At 35.5% G+C, this 24,818-nt stretch overlaps 1 protein-coding gene across 1 annotated transcript in view; it reads right to left on the minus strand.

The window, feature by feature from the left end:
* DYNC2H1 (dynein cytoplasmic 2 heavy chain 1) overlaps nucleotides 1-24,818 on the minus strand; it is a 406,508-nt gene that overhangs the window by 139,071 nt on the left and 242,619 nt on the right. Inside the window, exons 79-82 of the mRNA XM_055547490.1 lie at nucleotides 21,601-21,756; nucleotides 19,693-19,768; nucleotides 12,812-13,020; nucleotides 5,491-5,595 (exon numbers count right to left, since the gene is read on the minus strand). Coding sequence (XP_055403465.1) covers nucleotides 5,491-5,595; nucleotides 12,812-13,020; nucleotides 19,693-19,768; nucleotides 21,601-21,756 — 546 coding nt within the window. The remainder of the gene's footprint in view (nucleotides 1-5,490; nucleotides 5,596-12,811; nucleotides 13,021-19,692; nucleotides 19,769-21,600; nucleotides 21,757-24,818) is intronic.

Here is a 24,818-nt window from a genome sequence, read left to right on the forward strand (position 1 = left end):
CATGGGTAAGCCAAATACGCAAGTGCTAAGGACACACTTCCTCCAACTTGAGTGAGTGAAGTTGCTCAGTCGTGTCCGACTCTTTGCGGCCCCGTGGACTGTAGCCCACCAGGCTCCTCCGTCCATGGGATTCTCCAGGCAAGAGTACTGGAGTGGGTTGCCATTTCCTTCTCCAGGGGATCTTCCCAACCCAGGGCTCGAACCCAGGTCTCCCGTGTTGCAGTCAGACGCTTTAACCTGTGAGCCACCAGGGAACCCCAACTTAGCTGCCACCTTTTTACATTTTTTTTAAAACGCATGCTCTTGTCCCCCAGCTTAGCAGCAGCCAAGTCCTCGCTAGTAAGAAAAACCAAAAACTTGTGCTCTACTGCCACCTTCTGGGAAACAAAAAGGCTCCTAATTACCAACCTATTGAACAGAACCACAGTAAACAAACTCTTGCCTAAGTGAGAAAGATATTCACTAACTCAAATTTGATGGCAAAGGTACTTTTCATCAAACACCATGAAAAATTCCAGCAATCAAGTATTACGAAAAGAAAAAAGCAATTTTCTAGCAGCCAAACCTAAAGACACAGAATACTGCAATTTAACTGATAAAGAATTAAAAATAGCTGTTATAAAGACATTCAGTGAGCTACAAGAAAACTCAAAATGACAATACAATGACCTTAAGAATAAAATAAGGAGTATTTTACCAAAGAGGCTGAAATTCTAAAAAAGAACCAAACTGTATTGTACTCACACAAAAACAGACACATTGACCAATGGAACAGAATAGAAAGTCCAGAATTAAATTCCAGTAGATAAAGTCAAGTAATATTTGACAAGAGAGCCAAGAATATGCAATGGGGAAAGAGTAGTCTCTTCAACTAATGGTGCTGGAAAACTGGAAAAACACATGCAAAACAATGAAATTATACTATCTCATGTCACTTACAACAATTACCTCAAAAGAGATCAAAGACATAAGACTTGATAACATAAAACTCCTAGAAGAAAACGTAGGGAAGAAGCAATGTCTCGGCAGTGATTTTTTTAGTATGACACCAAAAGGACAAACAACAAAAACAAAAACCAACACATGGACTACATCAAAATCAGAAGCTTCTACACAGCAGAACCAGCAATTACTACATGAAAAGATAACTTACAGAATGTGAGACAACTTTTTCAAACCATATATCAAATAAAGAGTTAACATTCAAAATGTATAAAGAATTTAGTCAACTTCATCACACACAAAAAAAAAAGTCCAATTAAAAAATAGGCCAAAGAACAAGAGGCAAAGAGTACATCAAAATGGTCAACAGACATGTGAAAAGATGCTCATCACTAATCAGAGAAATGGTCATGAAAGCCACAACAAGATATCACTAAACACCTGTCATAATGGGTATCATCAAAGGCAAAGAATAACAGATGTTGGGAAGGATGTCAGGAAAAGGGAATCTTCATGCACCACTGATGGGAGTGTAAACTAGTGCAGCCACTGTAGTAAACAGTATGGAATTTCCTTAAAAAATTAAAAATAGATGAATTATACGATCTTGAAATTCCACTTCTAGGTATATACCCCAAAAATGAAAATAGGATTTCAGCAGAATATATGCACTCTCATGGTGATTGCTGCATTATTCCCAATAGCCAAGATATGAAGACAACCCAAGTGCCCATCAATGAATTAATAAATAACAAAGATGTAGAACGTATACACAATGGAATATTATTCAGCCACGACAAAGGAGGATATCCTTCCATTTGTGACAACATGGATGTACATTAAACACATTACGCTATGTGAGATGGGCGTCCCAGATGGTGCTAGTGATAAAGAACCTGCCTGCCAATGCAGGAAGCCTAAGAGACATGGGCTCAATTGCTGGGTTGGGAAGATCCCCTAGAGGAGAAAATGGCAACCCCCTCCTGTATTCTTGCCTGGAGAATCTCATGGAGAGAGAAGCCTGGCTGGCTACAGTCCATAGGATCACACAGAGTCGGACACGACTGAAGCAACTTAGCATGCACACATGCTATTTGAGATGAGTCAGACAGATAAAGTCAAGTTATTGAATCTAAAAAGTCAAAATGAACAACAGAATAAAATGACTGTTACCAGGGGATGAGGGTGCTGGAGATAAGAGTGTTTAAGGGTACAAACTTACAACAAGTACTAAATAAGCTATAGAGATCTAATGCACAGTATAATAAATATAAGCAATAATGTGCTAAGGCACTTCAGTTGTGTCCGACTCTTTGTGACCCTACGGACTGTAGCCTGCCAGATGCCTCTGTCCATGGGATTCTCCAGGCAAGAATACTGGAGTGGGTTGTCATTTCCTCTTCCAGGGGATCTTCCTGACCCAGGGATCAAACCCACGTCTCTTATGTCTCCTGCATTGGCAGGTGGGTTCTTTGCCACTAGCACCACCTGGGAAGACTCATAAGCACTAATATCATACTATAAATATGTAATATAATAAATATCCCTATCAGCAAAAAAAAAAAAGCTAGTAACAGCTGACTCACAGCACCTGTAAATAAGTATCACTAACACTGTTGTAAACCAGATGTGGTAAATGCCTAGGAGGGATGCACTCAGTTCATTTAAAAAGGCCAAGTCATCAAATACCTGCTTTAATATCAGTTCCATATTCCTGAACTTGTATATGATCAATAAAGGAATTTTTATATCTATTCAGTGTCAGTCAGGCTTCTTCATATCTGAACATTCACTTTCAAGAACAAGCATTCTAAATGTGGCTACAAATGTGACTTGTAGTCTAAAAGCTCTAAATATGCTCTAAATATAGAAATTTTTATCAGTTTATATATAAATGTTTATAATTATGAAGAAGAGATGTTGCAGTAATTGATGTACTCTGAAAGCTGTTTAAGTATAAAAATTATAATTAAGAACTTTTAAATAGTTAAATAAATTAACAGTAAACCAGACTGACAGTTAAAATATAAATATTAAGAGAGTATGTCACCAAAAAATATCAAGGAAGAACATGTTATCCTCTTTTCATTTCATAAATATTTATAAAAATTTAAATACTAACACAAGAAAAAACACCAGAGATTAAATCATAGTAAAATAACTTTAGGATAACTACTTGGTATACTAACTAGAATAAGTAAAAAGCAAAAATGAAGCCTATGTTGTCTCAGGACTATCTGGGAAAATGAGATTGGGGTCTATCTTCCTACAGTACTGTGTTAAGTTGTTTCAGTCACGTTCAACTCCGTGCAACCCTATGGACTGTGGCTCGCCAGGTTCCTGTCCTACTTCCCTAGAAACCACAGAGTTAAGATAAATGTAAAATGTTCGTCTGCCTAGTTTATTTTGAAATCCCTAATTCTTGAGATTCCACTTAGACTGATGAACTTCAGGTTAGCATAACATGCATACCCTGGACCTATGTGACTAAAATGTAATAGAAGATTTATGGAAGTGACTTAGCAGCAGCAGCAAGGCTCTGATTGGGCTTCCCCGGTGGCTCAGATGGTAAAGCGTCTGCCTGCAATGTGGGAGAACCAGGTTCAATCCCTGGGTCAGGAAGATCCCCTGGAGAAGAAAATGGCAACCCACTCCAGTATTCTTGCCTGGAAAATTCCATGGACTGAGGAGACTGGTAGGCTATAGTCCACGGGGTCACAAAGAGTCGGACACGACTGAGCAACTTCACTTTCACTTTTCAAGGCTATGATTTAGTGCCAAGTCCACACACTCTGAGCTCTCATCAGTGGCAGCCATCCATGGTCCAGGAGAAAAAGAAGGTACAAAAAGAAGATGGTTGGTGGGCCCTTCCATACGATGAAGATGCTTAGTATTCTCTATTTCTTGTCTCCTATCCTTCCCTGACGTCTCCAAGGCTACATCTATCCTACTTTACTCTTTCCCTTCATTAGACATTTGATCCAAGCAGGGCTAAATTAAATTCTTTCAGAAGCTGAATGATACTGAGAAAGAAGTTGTGAAAGCCATGTTATGTTAATAACAGGAAGTTAAAGACAGACTCTTGAACTTCTATTTATAAGGTTCCTAAAGCAAATACTCTCTTGGATTCTATAAAATAAACTTTTATTCTTTTAATGACCTTTTAATTCTTTTAACCTTTTTTGCTTAAGCATTGTAAAATTATACACAAACACATATACAACACACACACAGGCTCAAATGTATGTACACAATTCTTATGTTATTGGTGGACTTGTTAAAAAATAACTATTTCAGGTCAACAAAAAGGATGGAGGGAGAAGAAAAGAGTGTAATCAAGTATGTTATGAAGCTAAGGAACATGTAGGAGTTGATATTCTCTTGTGGACTATCTGACTTAGCACTTTGGATGACAAAGGGAAAAGGAACCAGACAGTGTCTTCAGCTAGCATAGGTGAAGAGAGGTTGTTAAGATCTCATTTGTTCCAGAAAACAGTTATACATATTTATATATTATGCAAATGAGTATATATTTATATACTCGAACATTTTTTACAAACATGTGAAAATGAACATTAAAATTCCACAAGGAACATTTCAGCGAATAATTTTAAGGAAAAAAATTAGTGAATAAAAAGAGAGAAAACTATCAATTTTATAAATGTTGGCTGAAATAGTAAACAAATACAAAACTGTGGAGCTAAATATGATAACATAATCTAGCTAGGATGCCCATAAATTACGAAAAGTAAACTGTTAAAAGCCATAAGAATTTTCCATACACTGACCCACAATGAACCTACGTAACAGTTCACAATCTGGTGCACAGTACAATCGTGCCTGCGGAGCAGTTGGAGAGGCCATGTCTTTACTCAAAGACAATTTAAATATCAGTCCTGCCTCTTATTGGCTCTATGATCTTCGGTATGTAACTTAATTCTCTCCACCAGTTTCCTCACATATTGTGAGGGAAAAGTGATAGATCTTACCTCATAGAGTTTATGAAGACCAAAGTTTCTGAGTATAAAGCATTTAAAACACCAGGCACACAGTTAAATGTCAATAAATGTTAGCTCTTATTTGACCAACTTATTGTTGGTCCAAATAGAAGCTAGAATGTATAGCGTTCTTGGCTTATGTTTTTCTGTGTCTCAATAATTTAAAAATCCATATTCCCTCAATGTTTTGCAATATTCAATCATTAAATAAATATTTATCTTTTATCAAACAATACACAAATGACGATTTTAAATTTAATGATATATTCAATTTCTTAAACTAAATTTAAAACACCCTTAATAAGATAAATTACAGGAGTAAAACCAATATATTTTGGATAAAATGGATAGTATTCACTGTTATTTTACTAATTTTAACAAATGTATTAAGATAGAAAATTTTAAATTCATTTAAGACAGAATCTATTATATTACATAAAATTTAAAAACTAAATAAAACATGTGGATCTGTACTATTAAATAAAATGTAATGTTTCTTTCAGGCTCAGTAACAACATTTTTTCTAAAATGTAGATCTAATTTATGTTACCTGAGAACTGATCATGCGCTGAGATGAGCGAGCAATGTTAGCAGGCAGACCAAAGAAACTAGGTTTGTCATCCTCTGGAAGTTTCTCAATGACAGCACGATAGTCCTAAATATAGAGAAGTAAAAAACAGTTTTTCACTAAAAATAAAGTTTACAACCACTGAAATCAGAAAGAACCAGAATACCAGTAAGTATTAAATTACTAGTTATTCATGTCACACTTTCTAGGTAAACCTCACTTTCAGTGTGTATAGTATTAATTCAGTTATCTAATGGAAATTCTCTTTGTCATGACTTCTTCATACTTAAATTAGGTGATATTATACTTTCTTATCTGACATTTCTCACAATTGAAGGGACTCTGAATTGATTAAAGCAAACATACATGAGTGGCTATGCCTGTTGTTGTTCAGCCATTAGGTCGTGTATGAATCTTTGTGACCCTATGGCCTGTGGCACGCGAGGCTTCCCTGTCCTTCACTATCTCCCCGAGTTTGCCTGAGTCAGTGATGCTATCTCACCATCTCTCCGCTGCCCTCTTCTTTTTTTGCCTTCTATCTTTCCCAGCATCGGGGTCTTTTCCAATGAGTCGGCTCTTCACATCAAGTGGTCCACGTATTGGAGCTTCAGCTCCATCATTAGTCCTTCCAATGAATATTCAGGGTTGATTTCCTTTAGGATGGACTGGCTGGATCTCCTTGTACTCTAAGGGACTCTCAAGAGTCTTCTCCAACACCACAGTTCAAAAGCATCAATTCTTCAACACTCAGCCTTCTTTATGGTTCAACTCTCACATCCATACATGACTACTGGAAAAACCATAGTTTTGACTATATGAACCTTTGTTGGCAAAGTGATATCTCTGCTTTTTAATACGCTGTCCAGGTTTGTCATAGATTTTCTCCCAAGAAGCAAGTGTCTTAATTTCATGGCTGCAGCACCATTCAAGCTGATTTTGGAGCCCAAGAATAGAAAATCTGTCACTGCTTCTACTTTTCCTCCTTCTATTTGCCAGGAAGTGATGGGACTGGATGCCATGATCTTCATTTTTTTGAATGCTGAGTTTGAAGCCAGGTTTTTCAATCTCCTCTTTCACCCTTATCATCAGCCTCTTTAAACTGGAAAGGCAGTCACTCCCTCACCCATCACAAATGGCATATGGGGAACCTGGTGCTACACTATTCATAGATGACCTGTTTTTAGGTCAGGGTTTCATAGGTAGCAGAGCCGCTTCCTCGCTGCAATCTATTGAAAGTCAGCCCTTGACACAAGGGTTTGTAGAAGAAAAAAGCTTATTCTTTAAAAATGAAAAATAATTTAAAAACAACAAAATAAAATTTAAAAAGAGGTTCTTTAATTCCTCTTCACTTTCTGTCATTATATCTGAGGTTGTCTTTGGCAATCTTGATTCCAGCTTGGGAGTCATCCAGCCCAGCATTTAACATAATGTACTCTGCATACAAGTTAAATAAGCAGGGTGACAATATACAGCCTTGTCGTACTCCTTTCCCAATTTTGAACCAGTCTGTTGTTCTATTTAAGGTTCTAACCTGCATACAGATTTCACAGCAGACAGGTAAGGTGGTCTGATATTCCCATCTCTTTAAGAATTTTCCACAGTTTGTTGTGATCCCATATAGTCAAAGGCTTTTGCATAGTCAGTGAAGCAGAAGTTGATGTTTCTTTTCAAATTCCCTTACTTGCTCCATGATCCAATGAATGCAATCTGATCTCTGGTTCCTTTGTGTTCAGTTGCTTCAGTCATGTCCGACTCTTTGTGACCCCATGGACTGTGGTCCACCAGACTTCTCTGTCCATGGAATTTCCCGGGCAAGAATACTGGAGTGGGCTGCCATTTCCTTCTCCAGGGAATCTTCCCAACCCAAGAATCGAACTCTCATCTCCTGTGTCTCCTCCACTGGCAGATTCTTTGCTTGTACATCTGGAAGTTCTTGGTTCATTTACTGCTGAACCCTAGCTTGAAGAATTTTGAACATAACCTTTTTAGCATGCAAAATGAGTGCAACTGTATGGTAGTTTGAGCATTCTTTGGCACTGCCCTTCTTTGGGATTGGAATGAAAATTGACCTTTTCCAGTCCTATGGCCACTGCTCAGTTTTCCAAATTTGCTGACATATTGATTGCAGCACTTTAACAGCATCATCCTTGAAGATTTTAAATAACTTAGCTGGAATCCTGTAACCTACCAAAGACTAATCAGCAGACTGTAGCTCTGCTTATAATGAAATAAATACTCTAACAATCTTTTTTTTTTTGAACTTATAGAACTCTCAGAAACATATACACACACAGTCTGATGGACAAGAGCTGCTTTGTAAATTGCTTTACTATAAAGCAATTCCAATTAGTCTTCACTGGTGAGGTGTGATGAAATGCATAGATAATCCTATCCTTTCATCCCAAGACTTACGGTAAGCACTACATAGGCTTGATTTGTCAAGCATTCACCCAAACAGTTTCCACTTCAGATGCTAGACAGGAAACTAAGAGTATACCAAGATGATTTATTCAGTTTGGTCCAAAGATGGGAATTGTTTTGTTTGTTTTCATGAAGAGACAAGTTTATTTTAAGGCAGGTATTCTATATGCATCTAAACTATTCTTGCTGAAGTGGGATAAACTTTTTTTAATGGAGCAGCCTCATCTTCTGCCCCCACCCCCTTCATCCTTTCTCATCCTTCGCAGCTGCCTCTCAAGAATTTCCAAGACACAGGTGCTGGAGTTAAATTCCAGGAAGTATGTCAAAGTTTGAAAAGAAATGCTGTTCTCTGAAATTTTTTCTCTCCTATAGTGCAGTAAACTTCCTTAAGGTGTTCAGATCATATTAACAGATATGCATAAATATACATGTATTATATGTGAGTGTATACTTGTGTATATGCATGCATTTGTGCATGTGTGTGTGTGTCAAAGTGTTCTCCTCTCCTGGGAAACTTTGGCTTTCTCTTTCTATGTAACTCAATTAAATAGAAAGCTAAACATTGACTCTAGTGAATCATCTTGTAATTTTTAAATTAAAAAAAAAATTTCTTGTTTTCTCTTTTTTCTTTTTATCATCTTTTTTGGCTCTGTCTTGCAGTATGTGAAATCTTAGTTCCCTGACCAGGGATTGAACCCATGTCTGCTGCCTGTGGAAGCATGGAGTCCTAACCACTGGACCACCAGGGAATTCACATAACCATCTTACAATTTTAAAACTACTGTTTTCTTTGTATTTATACACTTGGTTCATTTTTAAATATCTGTGAAACTTTCTCATTGAGACTGGGGAATCTTCTCTACTTTGGACATGTTTCCTAAGTAACAGACCTCTACATATCCAAACCGATTTATTCTCACTTGGACACAAAAGAATGTATACCAAATGATACCCTTTACATGAAGTAGAGAGAGGCAAAACTGAACACAGGTTGTTGGAAATTAGGTTAATGTATCCTGTGCGAGGAGATTGTAACTAAAAGGGGAAGGACTTCCAGGGAGCTGATAATGTTGTTTCTTGATTCCAGTGCTGGTTATACTCATGTGTTCAATGTATAAGTATGCAATGAACTGTGCACTTACGACGTCTATTTTTCTACATATTTTATTTTTCAATTTAAACTTCAAACAATAGAGACAAAAGACTTGTCAGGGTATGCTAACATGTGTACTATATATTTATCAGAAATAAATATATAATAATAAATATCTGTGATATTTCTGTCTGCACACTGACTCCAAGTTTCTTCTACTAAAAAGTAAACTCTACCGATGTATCAAGAGATCCACAATTCTTGAACAGGGTTATTATTGAGCAAATGTTCAATGAGTATTGTTGAATGATTAAATGAATGGAAGAAACTGAAAAATAAAATAGATGGAATACTCAAAAAAAATAAATAAGATATTCAATAAGAGTAAAATATTTAATATTGGTAGTCAAGATTTTATTTTTTGATTTATGTTACTAAAACAAAGGCATTTTCTTTTTTTGTTTGTTTGTTTTTTATTTTTTTTATTTTTAAACTTTACAATATTGTATTGGTTTTGCCATATATCGAAATGAATCTGCCACAGGTATACATGTGTTCCCCATCCTGAACCCTCCTCCCTCCTCCCTTCCCATACTATCCCTCTGGGTCATCCCAGTGCACCAGACCCAAGCATCCAGTATCGTGCATCGAACCTGGACTGGTGACTCATTCCATATATGATATTATACGTATTTCAATGCCATTCTCCCAAATCATCCCACCCTCGCCCTCTCCCACAGAGTCCAAAAGACTGTTCTATACATCAGTGTCTCTTTTGCTGTCTCATATACAGGGTTATTGTTACCATCTTTCTAAATTCCATATATATGCGTTAGTATACTGTATTGGTGTTTTTCTTTCTGGCTTACTTCACTCTGTATAATAGGCTCCAGTTTCATCCACCTCATTAGAACTGATTCAAATGTATTCTTTTTAATGGCTGAGAAATACTCCATTGTGTATATGTACCACAGCTTTCTTATCCATTCATCTGCTGATGGGCATCTAGGCTGCTTCCATGTCCTGGCTATTATAAACAGTGCTGCGATGAACATTGGGGTACACACGTCTCTTTCCCTTCTGGTTTCCTCAGTGTGTATGCCCAGCAGTGGGATTGCTGGGTCATAAGGCAGTTCTATTTCCAGTTTTTTAAGGAATCTCCACACTGTTCTCCATAGTGGCTGTACTGGTTTGCATTCCCACCAACAGTGTAAGAGGGTTCCCTTTTCTCCATACCCTCTCCAGCATTTATTACTTGTAGACTTTTGGATCGCAGCCATTCTGACTGGCATGAAATGGTACCTCATAGTGGTTTTGATTTGCATTTCTCTGATAATGAGTGATGTTGAGCATCTTTTCATGGGTTTGTTAGCCCTCTGTATGTCTTCTTTGGAGAAATGTCTGTTTAGTTCTTTGGCCCATTTTTTGATTGGGTCATTTATTTTTCTGGAGTTGAGCTGTAGGAGTTGCTTGTATATTTTTGAGATTAGTTGTTTGTCAGTTGCTTCATTTGCTATTATTTTCTCCCATTCTGAAGGCTGTCTTTTCACCTTGCTTATAGTTTCCTTTGATGTGCAGAAGCTTTTAAGGTTAATTAGGTCCCATTTGTTTATTTTTGCTTTTATTTCCAATATTCTGGGAGGTGGGTCATAGAGGATCCTGCTGTGATGTATGTCGGAGAGTGTTTTGCCTATGTTCTCCTCTAGGAGTTTTATAGTTTCTGGTCTTACATTTAGATCTTTAATCCATTTTGAGTTTATTTTTGTGTATGGTGTTAGAAAGTGCTCTAGTTTCATTCTTTTACAAGTGGTTGCCCAGTTTTCCCAGCACCACTTGTTAAAGAGATTGTCTTTAATCCATTGTATATTCTTGCCTCCTTTGTCAAAGATAAGGTGTCCATACGTGCGTGGATTTATCTCTGGGCTTTCTATTTTGTTCCATTGATTTATATTTCTGTCTTTGTGCCAGTACCATACTGTCTTGATGACTGTGGCTTTGTAGTAGAGCCTGAAGTCAGGTAGGTTGATTCCTCCAGTTCCATTCTTCTTTCTCAAGATAGCTTTGGCTATTCGAAGTTTTTTGTATTTCCATACAAATTGTGAAATTATTTGTTCTAGCTCTGTGAAGAATACCGTTGGTAGCTTGATAGGGATTGCAGTGAATCTATAAATTGCTTTGGGTAGTATACTCATTTTCACTATATTGATTCTTCCAATCCATGAACATGGTATATTTCTCCATCTGTTAGTGTCCTCTTTGATTTCTTTCACCAGTGTTTTATAGTTTTCTATATATAGGTCTTTAGTTTCTTTAGGTAGATATATTCCTAAGTATTTTATTCTTTCCATTGCAATGGTGAATGGAATTGTTTTCTTAATTTCTCTTTCTGTTTTCTCATTATTAGTGTATAGGAATGCAAGGGATTTCTGTGTGTTGATATTATATCCTGCAACTTTTCTATAATCATTGATTAGCTCTAGTAATTTTCTGGTGGAGTCTTGAGGGTTTTCTATGTAGAGGATCATGTCATCTGCAAATAGTGCGAGTTTTACTTCTTCTTTTCCAATTTGGATTCCTTTTATTTCTTTTTCTGCTCTGATTGCTGTGGCCAAAACTTCCAAAACTATGTTGAATAGTAGTGGTGAAAGTGGGCACCCTTGTCTTGTTCCTGACTTTAGAGGAAATGCTTTCAATTTTTCACCATTGAGGATAATGTTTGCTGTGGGTTTGTCATATATAGCTTTTATTATGTTGAGGTATGTTCCTTCTATTCCTGCTTTCTGGAGAGTTTTTATCATAAATGGATGTTGAACTTTGTCAAAGGCTTTCTCTGCATCTATTGAGATAATCATATGGTTTTTGTTTTTCAATTTGTTAATGTGGTGTATTACATTGATTGATTTGCAGATATTGAAGAATCCTTGCATCCTTGGGATAAAGCCCACTTGGTCATGGTGTATGATCTTTTAAATGTGTTGTAGGATTCTGATTGCTAGAATTTTGTTAAGGATTTCTGCATCTAAGTTCATCAGTGCATTTTCTTGAAAAATATTTGAATGAGAGAAAAGGCACAATACTGAAAGAAGTATATAATTAAATATATGTATATTTTGTAATTCATGAAGAAACATGTAATTTAAATACTCTAGGCAATAAAAACATTTTTGGGGGGCATTTACACAAATACAAATTGGTAGCAAAATAATTGAAATCTTTGGGCTACATTTTGTACTTTTTCTGGAAAAGATGACTGCATTCTAGGAAACTTCTGTAAGATGACTCAAAGCAAAAAGCTACAGTCAAATAAAATAAATTCATATAAACAAAAATGTTGCTATGAAATCTTTTTAGGTTAATATCTCTTGTAGCTTTAGAACTACTTTAAATTTATAAACCAGAGTATGAAATAGACATCTGTTGAATAATATTTGCTTTTTTCAAATTTACTGTATCAGAGCACTCTCATAATTACAAACAAGTAGTATATCCTCCCATTCCAGATCTTCACAGCTGCCCTACAATTTAAAAATTTTCCTAGGCCACCACTTTCAAGATTTGTCTATCAATACTATTATCATCAATCCATGCTCAGTAAGTATCCAAAAGCAATAGGACACCTAACTAGAGTTTAGAGAATCAGGCTGCATATTGACATAATAAATAATAATCTGTATTTGTGAGTGATGACTGCTTGTACTTGTGAAAAGAAGCAACAACATATTTTAACAATGTAAGAAATTATGCAAGTTTCAATCTGGTAATAAATTGAAAACAATTAATGTTACCTACCAAAATGCTGCAGGATTTTGGCAGAGATATGGAGTATGGAAAAACGCTTTTCTTGTTCCTTTCGCTTAATATGTCACTTATTGAAGAATTAAAAAATTGCTTCAGGTATGATTGAAGAACTCTAAGGTCAAAGTAGTTATCTATGCGTCCTCCATAAATAGCATTTTCAAGCAAACCATGTACAAATTCCCACTGTACATCTTTGGAACCTATAATTTAAAAAAAAATTGTTTTATTTCTAAGATATTAGAAATTTTCTAAAAATATTCTAAAATATTAAACAAATTTCAGACTCTAGCCATATTTATAGACTATAATAATACATATTTAAAGCATTTAAATTATTCCTTAAGGCTTGGTATTAACATTAATGCTCATCAATATTAGGGCTTCCCTGGTAGCTCAGCTGGTAAAGAATCTGCCTGCAACGAGGGAGACCTGGGTTCAATTTCTGGGTTGGGAAGATCTCCTGGAGAAGGGACAGGCTACCCACTCCAGTATTCTTGGGCTTCCCTTGTGGCTCAGCTGGTAAAGAATCCACCTGCAATATGGGAGACCTGGGTTCGATCTCTGGGTTGGGAAGATCTCCTGGAGAAGGGAACATCAGCTGGAGAAGGAAACAGCTACCCACTCCAATATTCTGATCTGGAGAATTCCATAGACTGTATAGTCCCCGGGGTCGCAAGAAGTAGGACAAGACTGAGCAACTTTCACTTTCTGGCCTTGAAATTAACATTAATGCTCATTAATATTATTAATATAATCATAGAGGACCAATTCCAGGAAGGGAGTTATCACCATAGATAAGTACAGTATGAACTAGATATGGTGGTCAGGAAGGAACCTGGCAAAGTCTTTCAAATTTCCCCTCTGTTTCCCACTGTCTTTGAATAACTCAGCGATTTCCTTCCAAACATTTGCTTTTTTGCATCTCCACATAAACTGCCTTCCTCCCTCCTGAAAGCTAAAGCCACTACCCCCATTTCACTATTTTTTTGTCTTTAGTTGAAGATGGTATTAAGAGCTTCAGCCATTATAGCAGGTTACTTAGTTTCCTTGGATCTCTCACATATACGCATATTATTAATATTTTTTTTGTTTATTTGTTGTGCTGTGCTTACTCACTCAGTCATGTCTGACTCTCTGCAACCCCATGGACTGTAGTCCACCAGGCTTCTCTGTCCATGAGATTCTCCAGGCAAGAATACTGGAGTGGTCTGTCATGCCCTTCTCCAGGGGATCTTCCCAACCCCAGGGATCAAATCTGCATTGCAGGCAGATTCTTTACCACCTGAGCCATCATCTTCCCTTATTAATTCATTTCATGTCAATGTAATTCTTTGACCAGCTAGAAGAACCTAAAAGGGCAGAGGAAAATTTCTTCCTCCACGACAGCAGTAAATGCAGAAAAACTATTTTAATCTACCTACTTAAGATCACTGATAGCATTACTAGCTTAGTTCTATTTCATTACTATAAAATTAAATGAACTTTTCCCCGTTTTTACATTTAATTCTCCAGATGTGGAAGTCCCTTAATATCAGGAAATTTTGTAACTATAAGATTATATAGCAAAGACTTTTATCATGAGATTCAATATAATTTTAAAGCATCTGACTTTTACAATAATTTCAGTGGTATAATATATATATATAGTTATAATATATGATGTTATTAATTAATTCCATCATAAGCTGGAAACATAATGATAAACAAATCATTCACTTTCTCTATGCTTTGGTTTCCTCATCTTAAAAGGGTACTAATAATATATGCCTCATAGTGATATAATAAAAAGAAATAAATGTTCAAAAGCCTTTTGGAAAATTACCAAGTTTCTAAGCAAGATAAAATACTAGTAAATATCCTCAAAAAAATGTTTTAAAATAAACTTTAAAACAACTCAAGTAATAAAATTAATTGCCCCTTAGCACAAAAGGGAAATGCTGCATTATGTGTAGAAAGGAATGGGGGAGATGCTTCCAGAATGCTGGTAACATTCTATTTATTGATTCTGGAGTAGTTACAAAGGTTCACTTTTTGAAAATCTATTGAATTGTACATTAATGTGTACTTTTCTGATGTATAATTCAAAAAAGTTTAAATAAGCAAGAAAATCACCTGGAATACTATTTGGCATTAACTAACAATGGGGAACAAATAAATTAATATCCTGTCTACTGCTAATACATACATGACAGAAATATATTATACCTGACAGAAGACATACATTCTCAGAATGGCATACTATATAGCACTGAGAATAAATGGACTATAATTGATATGTAACCATATGGATGAATCTCTCAAATACAACATTAGCTGAAAGAATCTAAATGTTAAAGAGTACATGATGTATGATTTCAATTTTATAAAAACAGGCAAACCTAGTCTATATAGGAAGGTATTGGTTTTATCACAGGAATAAGAGTAAGGAAACTTGGAGAACAGTAGTGACTAAAAGGCAGCATTAGAGTATAATCTGAAGTATTGGTAATGTTCTGTTTCTAGATTAGATACTCTCACCTCTTTTATTCAAAACAGCTTAGAAATTCATAGCCACAGAAAAGAGAGAAGAAAAAGAAAGAAAAGGAATTCAAATTGGAAAGGATGAAGTAAAACTGTTGCTGTTTCCACATTACATTCTATACACATAAAATCCTAAAGGTGCCACCAGAAAACTACTAGAGCTCATCAGTAAGTTTAGTAAAGTTGCAGAATACAAAATTAATATATAGAAATCTGTTGCACTTCTATAAAATAACAACAAAATATCAGAAAGAGAAATTAAGGAAATAACCCCATGTACTATCACATTAAAAAGTATGTAATACCTAGGAATACACCTACCAAAGGAGGTGAAAGACCCATACTCTGAAGATACAAATGAAAGAAACTGAAGACAGCATAAACAGAAGGAAAGATATCCTGTGTCCTTACATTGTAAGAATCTGTATTGTTAAAATGACCATACTACCCAAGGCAATCTATGGACTCAATGCAATCCCTATCAAATTACCATTGGCATTTTTCACAGAACTGGAACAAAAACAAAATGTTTAACTCTATGGAAACACAAAAGATCCTGAATAGACAAAACAACCTTGAGAAAGAAGAATGGAGCTGGAGGGATCAAACTCCCTGACTTCAGACTATACTACAAAGCTACAGTAGTCAAAACAGTGTGGTACTGGCCCCACAACAGACACCTAGATCAACAGATCAGAAAAAAAGCCAAAGAGCAAATCTACACAATAAGGGCCAATTAATCTACAACAAAAGAAGCCAAGAATATACAATGGAGAAAAAACAGTCTTCAATAAGTGGTGCTGGGAAAACTGGACAACTATATGTAAAAGAATGAAATTGGAACATATTGTAACATGAAAAACAAAAATAAGCTAAATATGGATTAAAGACTTAAATGTGAGACTGGATATTATAAAACTCTTAGAGGAAAACATAGGCAGGATATTCTTTGACATAAATCATAGCAATATTGTTTTGGACCTGTCTCCTAAAGAAAAATGAGTAAAAATGAAAAAGCGAGACTTAATTAAACTTAAAAGGCTTTTTACAACAAAGAAAACCATCAACAAAAGCAAAAAGATAACGTATGGAATGGTAAAAAATATTGGCAAACAATGAGACCAATAGGGGATTAACTTCCAAAATATACATATAGCATTTTGTATACAAAATATACAAATATAATTCAATATCAAAAAAAAAAACAAAAACCAACCAAAAAAACAGACAGAAGACCTAAATAGACATTTCTCCAAAGAAGACATACAGATGGCCGACAGGCACATGAAAAGATGCTCAATATTGCTAATTATTAGGAAAATGCAAATAAAAACTACAATGAGGTCATAATGGCCATCACTAAAAAGTCTAAAAACAATAAATTCTAGACTGTGTGGAGGTAAGGGAAGCCTCTAGCACTGTTGGAATGTAAATTGATACAACCACTATGGAGAACAATAAGGAAGTTCCCTAAAAAAACTAAAAATAGTGTTACTATATGATCCTGCAATCCCACTCCTGGGCATATATCCAGGGAAGATGAAAACTCTAATTAAAAAAGAAACTTGTAATCAACGTTCATACAGCACTATTTACAATAGCCAAGACATGGAAACAACCTAAGTGCCCATCAAAAGATGAATGGATAAGGAAGAAATGGTATATGTGTAAATATATATATATACATGTGCACACGCGCACGCGCATGCACACACACACACACACACACACACACAGTAGAATACTACTCAGCCATAAAAAAGGGTAAAATAATACCATTTGTAGCATATAGCTGGACCTAGAAATTATTATACTAAGTCAGACAGGAAAACAAACAAACAAAATATCATAAGATATCATTTATATCACTTTGCCGACAAAGGTCTATCTAGTCAAAACTGGTTTTTCCAGTAGTCATGTATGGATGTGACAGTTGGACCATAAAGAAAGCTGAGCACTGAAGAACTGATGCTTTTGAACTGTGGAAAAGACTTCTGAGAGCTCCCTGGACTGCAAGGAGATCCAACCAGTCCATCCTAAAGGAAATCAGTCCTGAATATTCACTGGAAAGACTGATGCAGAAGCAGAAGCTCCAAACTTTGGCCACCTGATGCAAAGAACTGACTCAATGGAAAAGACCCTGATGCTGGCAAAGATTGAAGTCGGGAAGAGAAAGGGATGAAAGAGGATGAGAGAGTTGGATGGCAGCAGCGACTCAACAGACATGAGTTTGAGCAAGCTCCAGGACTTGATGATGGATACGGGGGCCTGGAGTGTTGCAGTCCATGGGGCTGCAAAGAGTCGAACATGACTGAGTGACTGAACTGAACTAACTGATCACTTATATGTGGAATCTAAAAAAAATGATGAACTTATTTGTAAAACAGAAATAAACTCACAGACAAGGAAAACAAACTTATGGTTACCAAAGAAGAAATAAGGGGTGGGATGAATTTGGAATTAACAGATACACACCACTACATATAAAATAAACAATAAAGATACACTATATAGCACCAGGAACTATATTCAATATCTTGCCATAATTTATATAGAAAACAATCTGAAAAAGAACAGACACAAACACACACACATACACACATATATATATATACACACAACAGAATCACTTCTCTGTACATATGAAACACTGTAAGCCAACTATACTTCAGTAAAATTAAAACAAAAAGAAGAAAACTTCAAAAAAATGGGACTTGGCCACATTCTAGATGTCTATCCTTATCCTTTTGTGGAAAACAAGTTACATAATAAATTCTCATGCCATTAATTTAACAAACAATAACAGTGCCTATTACCATGGGATATGCCCTGCTGCAAGTGTTAAGGAGATAAAGAGTAAAAAACATAGTCAGAGACCTTGCTTAATATAGATTAAACTCTAGTTGAAAGGGATGAACAAAATTTTAAAAATAAATTAATAAATAAAGCACCTCTAATGTATTAAAACAATAAAGCAGAACAAGGGAATAGAGAACAACTAGAAGACTACTTTAGATTTGGTGGTAATAAAAAACTTTTCTGAAGAGGACACCTCTAAGCCAAGATGTGAATGAGAAAAGGAGAAAACCACATAAAGGTCTGGGAGAAGAGCATTTCAGACAGAAGGAAGGATACCTATCAAAACCTTCAGGTAAGAACAAGCCTGGTTTGTTCAGGGAACAGAAAGAAGATAAACGTGGCTATAGGCTGTAAAAGGAAATTGTCTGCTTTACTTTACTTTTGGCCTCCCTGGTGGCTCAGCTGGTAAAGAACCAACCTGCAACACGGGAGACCTGGGTTCAATCCCTGGGTTGGGAAGATCCCCTGGAGAAGCAAAAGGCTACCCACTCCAGTATTCTGGGCTGGAGAATACTATGGACTATATATAGTCCATGGGGTCACAAAGAGTCGCACACAACTGAGCGACTTTCACTTTCACTTTACTTATCTAAAAAATAAATTTGGTTACTCTGTGGAGAATTTTTGAAAGAAGATATTGCTTGGACCACCAAGGCATTGATAAAATTGAAAAAACTGAACCAAATCTTGATGTGATTTGGACATGAAGGGGACAGAAACTGCCAAAGCACTGGATGTCTGATGATTAGAAAAAGAGAAGAATCCAGGGTGACTGATGGGTTTTGAAGCTGAACAACGACATGGATGGTGGTACCACTTACTGGAATGGGGTAGACTCAGGGAAAAGTAGTTTGGCAAGGCTGCAGGGTGGGAGGGAGAGACAAGAATCTAGAGTTCTGTTTGGGATGGCTTTAAGCTACATACTCTTCTCAAGTACATAATTCTTCTACACTCTGGTGTCCCCTTGAGTTGGCCCTGAACAGTGACACTCAGGGATTGGACCAGTCCTGTCTTCAGGAGGCAGCAAGCTAGGTGGTCTCAAGGGATCTTATTATATGGTTTTGTTTGCAGTCCTATTTTAGTCTATTATTTGTACCTTTATTCCTGATTTTACTTGATCAAACAATTATGATTCTACAGAATCTTAGTCTACCATATTCCTGAATTTTAATAGCTCCTTTGAAAATTATTAATAATTCAGTAAAAGCCTGAAACTGCTGAAGGCCACAAAGTAAAGACAAGGTCTTATTCTAGCTTTCTGCTTCCTGGGAGCTACAGATCAACGAGAAATCTAACAGATTATATCAAAGCCAATGACCACAATCGATAATATAAAAACTTTCACAAGCATAGCATTCAGAACACAAAATACAAAATAAAAAGCAAGTTTTATAATAGGAAGTCAAGTCACTCTTGAAAAAAACATATTTTTAATAAGACCTCAAGCTTTTTCATTGACACCAGATATCAAAGTTTTCATCATGAGAACTTACCATCAAAGAGTCTGTCAATAATGTTGTACCCAGCTCGAAGATCTGATAAAGAAAACTCATAAAACTTGGTCCAGCCCTATCAAAACAAATTTAAAAATGTTAAAGAACTATAAGCAGTATTCAAAGATATATATGCATGTATAACTGTCCTTACAATCTTAAAAAGAATATTCATTATTAGGCTAAAAGAAAAAATACAGCCCCTGAGAATTAATAAAAATAATAATACAGCTAAACTTTATTAAATATTACATAAGATATATAACTTTATATAGCATTTCTGAAGGACATTCAAGAAATGGTGAAGAGTTGGTGTCTTGGGAATATAAACTGAGTAGCAGGGGATAAGGAAGGAGGAGACTGAATTTTAATTTGGAAGCATTTTCATTGCTTTTAAATTTATACTATGTATCACAATAAAAAAATGAAATCTAGCTTTGTTTTTAAAATATAAGTTTTGTTTTCTCAATAAAAGGTATCACTACTTTTCATGTATCCATCAGGATTAATTGGTACATTAAGCTAAGGACAATTGTCACAGAAATTAGGGAAAAAGGCTTTAGAGGAAGGTAAGCCTGGCTACTTGCAAACTCTACAGCTTTTTAGGTATGATTCCTTCAGCAAGTTAATTATCATTGAAATTCAATGTCCTACACCTTTGTAAAATGAAAATAATAAGCATACCCTTTGATAAGTATCATACATAACTGTATGAAACAACACGCTGCTGTTATTATTTACTCTTCCACTGGTCTGACAAGTATTTATTGACAGGCTGTGTGCTAGGCACTGGGTTAAACACTTCTAAACACCCATTTATTTCATTTAATCCTTACAATGAAGGTAAATATGATCATTGTACAGTCAAGGGAACTGCTGCTAATCAGGAGTTAAAGTAATTTACTGAAACAAGGAAATTCTAGAGTCTGGACTCAAACTGCAGAACTCTTGTTCTTATTTTGACATGTAACTGAAATACAGAGAAAGGCTCAAAGGTGGGCAGGTGAGGAGGGCAGTTTGGGGAAAGGGTATCCCAATAGAAGTAACAAAGTTTAACAATGAAGACAGGAAAAGTTTAAAGATGAAAGAGGAACAAAATTTGGGGCTAAGATAGGCATTCGGCGAGAAAGTGAGAGCATGGTACCAGGTAGGACTGCCATAGCAATGAAAGAACGTGGTCTATTGGTGGTTTAACAAAAAAAGCCAGAGGCTATAGTGAGAACACTCGATGGATTTAAAGACCATAAAGAAGTCTCGTGTGACTGAGGTGTAGAGTACAAATGGGAAGTGTACGGAGGCTATGGATAAAACACCAAATCAAGAATAACTCCCATGTTTCTAACTTAAGTAAACAGATATTAATGCCTATTATTGAGCAGGCTATACTGAAGAAAAAACAGGTATGAGAATTCAGTTTCTGAACACTGAGATGACTGTGAGAATTTAACCATAAAAATAATACCTTAACAATGATGGCTTATGATGGTACACACATCGTTCTCAACACGTTAATTCAAAACAATGTGAACTAGATAGCTATATACAGTCCAGAAGATTAACAGAAAAGATGGAATTAGAGATAAACATTTATAAACCATGGGGCCTCCCTGGTGGCTCAGATGATAAAGAATCTGCCTGCAGTCCCAGGTTCAATTCCTGGGTCAGGAAGATCCCCTAGAGAACAGAATGGCTACCCATTCCTGTATTGTTGCCTGGGGAATTCCATGGACAGGGGAGCCTGGCGGGCTGCAGTACATGTGGTCACAGTCAGACACAACCAAGTGATTAACACTTCACAAATCATGAATCAAATTAAGACATAATAGTTAGCTACTTATACTAAATTGTAAAAATATTCTAATAAAAAACGTTCACTATAGAATATATCCAAGACATGTTCCTACTTACCTGTGGAATGTAATTTCTTCTTTCTTGGCATGCAGCATGAAACCATGCAAAACTGAAGAGAGCATGAGCTCGATGTACATTATCTTTTTTGCTAATTTGCTCAGGAGTCCAAGATTCATAAGTACGCATTAAATTCTTCTTTAAACCTGGAGGTGACTAGAGAAAAAATAATGAATTTATTGTTTAAAACCTTACAAATAAATCAGTATTTAACATATTTGAAAACATATTTTAATGAAGAAATTCTTCATCATTACCAAGATTAATAAACTATTTTAATTTAATAAACTATTTTAATGTTAACTTCAAAATGTATAAATACAAAACAAGTTTTAAAATCCTTACACCTAATAGCCCATCTCAAAATTTCAACATAATTTTTAAATTAAAAAAACCTACATAACCAAATTGGCTCCAAATACTGTCACTCTGCTTATTTAATTTATATGCAGAGTACATCATGCAAAATGCCAGGCTGGATGAAGCACAAGTGGAATCAAGATTGACAGGAGAAACATCAACAACCTCAGATATGTGGATGACACCACCCTTATGGCAGAAAGTGAAGAGGAACTAAAGAGCCTCTTGATGAAAGTGAAAGAGGAGAGAGAAAAAGTTGGCTTAAAACTCAACATTCAAAAAACTAAGATCATGGCATCCAATCCCATCACTTCGTGGCAAATAGAAGGGGAAACAATGGAAACCATGACAGACTTTATTTTCTTGTGCTCCAAAATCACTGCAGATGGTGACTGCAGCCATGAAATTAAAAGATACTTGCTCCTTGGAAGAAAAGCTATGACCAGTCTAGATAGCATATTAAAAAGCAGAGACACTTCTTTGCCAACAAAGGTCTGTCTATGGTTTTTATTGAAAAAAAAAAAAAAAACAACAACAAAGCTATGGTTTTTCCAGTGGTCATGTATGGATGTGAGAGTTGGGCCATAAAAGAAAACTGAGCACCAAAGAATTTATGCTTTTGAACTGTGCTGTTGAAGAAGACTCTTGAGAGTCCCTTGGACTGCAAGGAGATCTAACCAGTCCATCCTAAAGGAAACAGTTCTGACTATTCATTGGAAAAACTGATGCTGAAGCTGAAACTCCAATACTTTGGCCACCTGATTCGAAGTGCTGACTCATTGGAAAAGAGATGGTTGGATGGCATCATCAACTTGATGGACATGAGTTTGCACAAGCTCCTGGAGTTGGTGATGGACAGGGAAGCCTGGCATGCTGCAGTCCATGGGGTCACAAAGTCAGACATGACTGAACAACTGAACTGACTGACATAACCAGCAATATTCAAAATAACCAAATAAGTTTTATATGACTACTGAAGTATTTTACTGAAATATTCATTTACATTACAAATGATACTGATTATTACAAGGCAGGAGTTTTATAGTTCAATATGTCAGTTCTTTCTCTCCAGTACTATGTAAAATTCTAGGAGGATTTCAAATTACTCTTTACAATATCAACTAATCTTCCTTGAATATTAGTCCACTTTACTAAGTGCTTATTACCTGACCTTGCTAGGTTTATAACACAAACTGAAACCCAGGAACTGAAATTGTACATTAGACAAATACTACTCAAAAAACACTTGTCCACATGTCCAGAATCCATTTATACTATATTATTAAATTATAAAAATGAAAGAAGAAAAATTATGAATTCTTAGAAAAAGAACAAAATAAACCCATTTCAAAAATTAGCTTGTTTTAAAAGTAAATTTTCATTGCATTTTTTCTTAAATAAAAACTTTAAATTAAAAGAAAAAAATACCCAAGTATTTTTACTAAGTACATTTTCAAATATACACTTTTAAAATGAAAATGTTTTGTTTATGAAATAGTTTCTAAAACATTCTCATAGAATAGACCATATTTCCTGAGCACTAAGGGAACTGAACAATCACTTAGGGTTTTTAAAGCCCTATACTAAAGATTATGCAAAATGAATAAACCATATACAATTTCAGAGAAAATCATACACAAATAAAAACTATCAGAAAATGACAAAATTTAAATGGCAACCCACTCTAGTATTCTTGCCTGGAGAATTCCATGGACAGAGGAGCCTGGTGGGCTCCGTAGGGCAAAGTTAAGTCCATAGGGTCACAAAGAGTCAGACACGACTGAGCAACTAAACAAAACACCAGTATGGCAAATTATAAGATAAATTAAAATATATACTCAACTGAAAATTCACAGGCTTAAAATAATTGAAATTATTTCAAGTTAATATCAATAAATTAAGCATTCCACATAAGAAATTAGAAATAACAGAAGCCAATACAAATCTAAGGAAAATATAAGGAAAAAAAAGCAGGAAATTCAGTGATTAGAAAATAATAAGAAAAAGCAAATCAGTAAGTATGACATTGATTATTTGTAATAAATTTTAAAACAACTCATCAAAAAGATTAGAGATAATAAAATGAATATTTAGCAATTTTTAAATATAATAATATATGTGTATACATATATGCACATATACAGTAATAATTTTGAACACAGTGAACTATACTATTTCTGTGAATAATTAAAATCTTTTATACTGATTTAAGAAATACAAAAAAATTTCACCAATAATTTAAATGAAACTGAAAATCTTCATAAAATAGAAAAGGATACTGAAAGAGGCTGTACAGTAAGTTAAAAGGAAGCTCTGATATACTGCATGCATGCATGCTAAGCAGCTTCACTCATGTCCATCTCTGTTTGACCCTATGGACTGTAGCCTGCTAGGCTCCTCTGTCCATGGGATTCTCCAGGCAAGAATACTGATATGGATTGCCATGCCCTCCTCCAAGAAATCTTCCTGACCCAGGGGTTGAACCCATGACTGGAGTCTCCTGCATTGGCAGGCAGGTTCTTTACCACTAGCGCCATCTGGGAAGACCTGATACATTAACTCTTCATTTACTGAAATATTACTGCATTCTTCCTACATGCCAGGTATTATATAAGTTTAAAAAAAAAAAAGGCAAGAAAAACATAGCCCTTGCCTTTATGGCTTGTACAATACAGTTCTTCAATACAGTTCAGTAGAAACCGTTGTTTCTTATCAGACATTATAATTGACATTCATTCAATTAACATATTTTCAAGTATTAAATCATTTTTGCATTCTCTGGATTCTTAGCCTTTTTCTTCCCTACACGAGACTGAATGCCTTCAGGTGAAAAACAGAAGTAGTGATATAAAACAGCA

Source organism: Bubalus kerabau, chromosome 15 (assembly GCF_029407905.1).
Source record: "Bubalus kerabau isolate K-KA32 ecotype Philippines breed swamp buffalo chromosome 15, PCC_UOA_SB_1v2, whole genome shotgun sequence".
Classification (NCBI taxonomy): Eukaryota; Metazoa; Chordata; class Mammalia; order Artiodactyla; family Bovidae; genus Bubalus; species Bubalus kerabau.